Source organism: Lathyrus oleraceus, chromosome 7, assembly GCF_024323335.1.
Source record: "Lathyrus oleraceus cultivar Zhongwan6 chromosome 7, CAAS_Psat_ZW6_1.0, whole genome shotgun sequence".
Lineage (NCBI taxonomy): Eukaryota > Viridiplantae > Streptophyta > Magnoliopsida > Fabales > Fabaceae > Lathyrus > Lathyrus oleraceus.
In genome coordinates, this window is record NC_066585.1 from 433,486,427 (window position 1) to 433,492,146 (window position 5,720).

At 43.3% G+C, this 5,720-nt stretch overlaps 1 protein-coding gene across 1 annotated transcript; it reads right to left on the bottom strand.

Annotated features, from left to right (window-relative positions):
• Positions 1-3,945: 3,945 nt before the first annotated feature.
• Positions 3,946-5,261, bottom strand: LOC127104207 (uncharacterized). Its single transcript, XM_051041407.1, has 4 exons — positions 5,114-5,261; positions 4,619-5,017; positions 4,205-4,460; positions 3,946-4,123 (listed from the first exon to the last, which is right to left on the bottom strand). Exons 1-4 carry the CDS (start codon positions 5,259-5,261, stop codon positions 3,946-3,948), a joined length of 981 nt encoding a protein of 326 aa, XP_050897364.1.
• Positions 5,262-5,720: the final 459 nt, after the last annotated feature.

The window sequence follows — 5,720 nt, forward strand, 5'->3', positions numbered from 1 at the left end:
TGCCTCCGACATCTCCATCTACCCTTATCCGTAACTCCTCTTCGAGCTCCATTCGTCGACTCTTGTTCCGTTTAGGTAGCACCCATTAGGTAGAACCCTTTGTGTGATAACATAGGTAGAATTCCCTTATTCTTTGCATGCTAACATTAGGTAGATGTTCCCCTTTGTAAATCCTAGCACATAGGTCCATATTGCATGACAACTCTAGAGCAGAGCTTCCCCACTTTTAGACCTTCCGTGCGCCTCCGATCTTGTGGCATGTCAGTCCGTTCTATTGCAAAGAGGTAACTGCCTAAGACTCGATTCAGCGAGCTGCGACACCTACTGCTAGGACGTTGAACACACTGTCCACACTCCTTTGACACAGCTGGTGTCCTCTTTTTTAAGTCCATGTTCAGATGGAAATCCTTAACCCCTAGTTAGCCGAACTACGTTTTGCTCTGATTCTCATTCCAGATGAGATACGTAGGCATAAGAAGCGACGTCTTACCGAGCACACTTCTCTTTAACCCATAGGTAGCCGAGCTACGAAGACTCTGATTCTCGTACTCAGATGAGATACGTAGGCAGTGGATACGACATCCTTGCGAGTCATTTTCCTTTAACCTTCCTTTTAGTAAATAGTACTTTAGATATACCTACACCCCTTAGACTAGAACAACACTTATGAAAAGGGCTCCCTAGGAGTACCTAGGATGTTTTGGGTGCTTAAAACCTTCCCATTTCATAACCAACCCCCTTACCCAGATCTCTGACATTTTTACTAGTTTTTGATTCGATAAAACTTTTATGTTTTTGTTCTCTTTCTAACCATTCCTTTGGATAAATAGAAGTGTGGTGGCGACTCGACTTGTATGGTTTACCTTGGATTTAGTCAATATCTCTAATGGTAACGAATACCCCGCTACATGGACCACAAAGCCCAGGAAATCTCCAGCCTGCACAAAGAATGCACACTTAAGAGGATTCATTTTTAAGCCATGTTTTCTCATTCTTTCGAATGATTGGCTGAGATGGGATAGATGGTCTTCATCTGACGTAGATTTTATCACAATGTCATCTATGTATACTTGCATGAATGTCTCTATATAATCATGAAATATATAATTCATTGCTCGCTGGTATGTTGCCCCAGCGTTTTTTAGGCCAAAAGGCATGACTATCCATTCATAAGTGCCTATTGCCCCTGGACATCGAAAAGTTGTTTTAGAAACATCTTCTTCAGCGATGAAAATCTGGTTATAGCCAGAATATCCATCAAGCATGCTGAGATACTCATAGCCTACGGCTGAGTCAACCAACATCTCTGCCACAAGCATTGGATACTCATCCTTAGGGGTTGCTGCATTTAGATCACGAAAATCTATACATACTCGCAAAGAGCCATTTTTCTTGATAACAGGGAAAATATTAGCAATCCAATCGACATACCTTGTGGTCCTGATGAAGTTGCAACGAAGAAGTCTTTCGACCTCTTTTTTTATCTTTGTGAGGTTTTCTGGTGCGAATCTTCTTGGAGTCTGCTTGATGGGCTTCTTGCCATCCTTTATAGGCAGCTTTAATTCGACCAGTTCCCTCTTCAAACCAGGCATGTCGTCGTAATCCCAAGCGAAGCAATCTTTGTTCTTCCTTAGTAATTCAATCACTCTCACTTTCCACTTGGGGTCCAGTTTAGCGTTGATGTAGGTAATTCTTTTTGCACTTCCATCTCCGAGATCAATCTCTTCGAGAGGATCTTGTGCTAACATCTTTGCACTTGACGTTACTGGATCTTTTTCAAATCCCAGAGGCTCTTCATCGTAGATGGCGTCCAACCTCTGTTCTTCTGGTTCCACAGGTACTTGTTCGTCAGGGGGTTTTGGTTCAAAGAATTCCTCTGGTCCTGTATTACAGATTTCACTATATATGGCTTTGTTAGCCATGTTTGTTATCTCGGCTTCGAGAGCCGCTTGTCTTTTGTTCTCAGCCATGTAGGCCGAAATCTTTTCGAAGAAAGAAGACTCAGTCATAGTACAGGTCTTCATCCCAGCCTGTTGGCCGTATCTCAGATGATTCTCCTATTTCTGGGTCTCCCATAATCTCTCTATTCCACTGGAAGCCATTTGGGTGGAGAGTCAAAAAGTACAAGGCATTTTTATTTGGGGCGTAGCCTTCTTCCGCTGGGTAACACGGTCCTATGTGTGCCAAATTTCTGTCGAAGTTTCTCTTGTCCACATGGTTTACTTCTGCCCTGAAGTAACTTTGGTCGGCTTCGACATTCTCTACCACGCCATCTTCTCTCCAGATAGATATTCTTTGATGCATAGTCGAAGGGACCGCTCCTATTTCATGTATACACTCTCTCCCCATTAGTAAGTTGTAATTTGCTTTTGCAGGTATTACCATAAACATCGTTGGTCTTGTGATTGACCCAACAGTTAAGTCCACTTGTATGACGCCCAGCGTCTGTCCTATCTTTCCTTCATAATTTGACAGTACCATGTTGTGAGGTTTGACGTCAGTGTCGAACATCCCTATCTTTTTCAACATGAATTGGGGCATCAAATTAACGGCTGCTCCCCCGTCCACCAAGACTTTATTCACTCCCACTTGTCCAACTTTGGCCCTAATGTATAGGGGTTTGAGGTGACTCTGCATCCCCTGGTGTGGCCTTTCGAACATAGCGTTTTGTTCTTCGACAGCACCACTGTTTAGAAAATAATAACACACTGGTTGATGCTTCGCCATCTCCGCAGCGTCCGCTTCCTCATTATCTTCGACCTCTGTTTCCTGGTTATACTCGTACGACAAGACTAAGACCACGTTACAATTCATATTCACGGAAGACACTCCATCGGACTCGAAATCATCTATGAGCATTTCCTCTTCTTTCGCTCGTTCCTTCTGAACCTTCTGAGTTATGTTTTCATCTGGAAATAACTTTCTTCCTACGGGTGGTTTGGTCGAATCCATGATATTTGGGGGATTCTTGACGCTGCTGGATTCTCCAATTTCTCTTTGATTCATTTCTCTTTCTGCTTTCCTCATCCTTTGATGCCTTCTCCATTGGGATCTCGACATAGGGTTCTTTCCTTTGTAATTTTCTAACCTGACAGCCTCTCTTTTAGACGCCTGAAATTGTTTTCTGTACGCCCACGAGGTTCTTCCTCCATCTTCGAAACTCCTCCATTTTCCTTTCTTTGGTCCCGCCTGAGTCCACTTGTCCTCAGGGACTTCTGCTGGAAATTTAAACATGACTCTCTTCGCCCTTGGGTGAGGGCTATCTGGTCTCCTAGGTGCTCCCCTCTTGTCGAAGCTATACATGTTTGGATTTCCTCCATGTCCGTCCCAACCTTGGTCATATGGGATTCTTTCGAATGCTTCGGCTAATTCTCTATTGTACACTGCCCCACACCTGGGACACATCAAACATTCTGTTTCATATTTGTAGCAGCGCACAATGAAACCCAGAAGGCTTTCTCCTGGTGTGGGGTACACCTTCTACAATTGGCTTTCTTTCCTCCAGTTTCTCTCGGTCTTTGTTCGTTGCCATCTCTCGTAATCCTCAACCACCCTTTGAGATATCCTGATCCTGCATCTAGGGCACAACAACATGTCAGCATTCTTTTTGTGACATCTCCATAGATACTCACGTAGGCTTTCGTTGGCTTTAGGATAGCCAAACTTCATCCCTTCTTGCTCCATCTTCAAACATTCCTCCACTTCCTCCATTTCTGGGGGAATTTGCTTCAGGTCTACCATGTTGACGCCCAGACTAGCGCCATCAGTGATTGAAATTGCTTCGAACTTCTTTCTTAGGCCCTTAGTAGCCTCGGTTGTTTTCCCTCTAAGACCTTCAGTGGTCCTTGGTTCGACGTTAGCAACCTGTTTTCTTTTGACAGAGGCTCCAAAGGAAACGTCTTTACTTAGGCCATCAGTAGCCTGCTTTCCATTCAGCGTGTAGTCTTAAGTTCCTGCTGTTTCTATAGCTTCCACTTCCCTTACGTCAACCATGTTGATTTCGACAGGTTCAGCATAGTTGGTCTCAGCAACGTTAAGGGGATCAATATCAATTTTCATCTGGTTTTTTCCTTTGTCAGCGAACTTGAGGCGGCCATCTCTGATTGCGTTCTGAATAAGATCCCTGAAAAGAAATCATTGTGAAGTTTTATGGCCTAAAAAACTGTGATACTTACAGAAACCTCGTTTCTTTTGCTGTTCTAACGGAGGAATCTTGGTATTAGGAGGCACTATCATTTGGCCATCTTTTACTAATAGATCGAAGATCTCATCACATTTGGTGAGATCAAATGTGTAAGTCTTTTTGGGAAACCTATCGTTCTTTTCAGTTTCGACAGTATTTCTGCCATTCGAAGGTGTAAGTAATTTGCAGGCGTAGGGTGGTGCTTCTTTTAATTCTGCCAAATCTACTTCGAATTCCTCAAGACCATAGGGGTCTTCAGCAATTTTAGACTCTTCGTCTTTGAATTCGACATAAGCAACCCTCTTTTTCTTATAATTCTTATTTGCTCTGGCCTTTTCAGATTTTAAGCGTTCGACCGTCGAACCCTATCTTCTAATTGGGCCATGTCTCTTAGATGCTGGGTGTCTAACTTTTTCCTGATGGAATAGTCCAGACCTCCAGCGGCCATTTCGACCAACTCGTGTTCAGGTACTATTGTAAAGCATCTAGATTTTAACAAGCGGAACCTATTCAGATAATCATCTATAGGTTCGGTGAATTTTCTCTTGATGCTGGCTAGTTCCTTAAGACTTATCTTAGTTTGGCCCATATAGAATTGTTCATGAAACAATCTTTCTAACTGGGGCCAAGCATCTATGAAATTTGGTGGTAAAGTCGTAAACCACGTGAAGGTGTTCTTTGTTAAAGAACTGGGGAAATATTTCATCCTCAAGTTCTCACTGTTCGCCAAATCCCCTGCCTCAGTCATGTATCTGGCTATATGCTCTATAGTGGATTCACTAGTATCCCCTGAGAATTTGGTGAACTTAGGGATTTTACAACCCCTTGGTAATTCTGTTTACAGGACATACTCTGACAGAGGAGAAGAATAGTTTGGCCGTCGAAGTCCTGTGTTTAGACCATTCTTGGCCATGATTCTCTCTATCATACTGGTTAGGTCATTTTCCATCATATTTTCCCGCCTAACCCTATGAATTACTTCGTCTGCGTCCTGGTCTCTGTTAACCATTATCACTCTCCTAGGTTGTTCTTCAGGGACTTCCCGTCGAATTGGTTGTTGTTCCAATCTTGCCCCCATAACTCTTTCGTCAGGGGCTTGCCTTTGTGGTCGAACCTGATCTATCGTTGGTTCTTCGCCCTAGATTATAACCTGGTTTGGCCTGCGTCGAACAGCAGGTTGTGGGGCGTCTAGAAAATCTACTATGCGTCCCATCTGTGCTGACAATTGTTGGTATGTTTGGGCGTTGTCGGTATTAGTCCTATTCACATTCTGCATTAACGGAGAGAAAATGGTATTCATTTCTCTGGCCAGAACTCCTACCATATCATGGTTACTGGCATCCATTTGTTGTCTAAAGGCTGCCTGATTATTCTTTGTAAGGGTAGGTAGTAGGGTGGGGATTCCTTGTGATTGGTTATTTCGACCTATATGGTTCATGCCGGATCCAGAATTTTGGATTGGCGAAATAACCGTATTATGTGGTTGAGTATATATGGAAGAATTGTTTTGAAGCCCTGCCATGGCAGTTGATGGCAT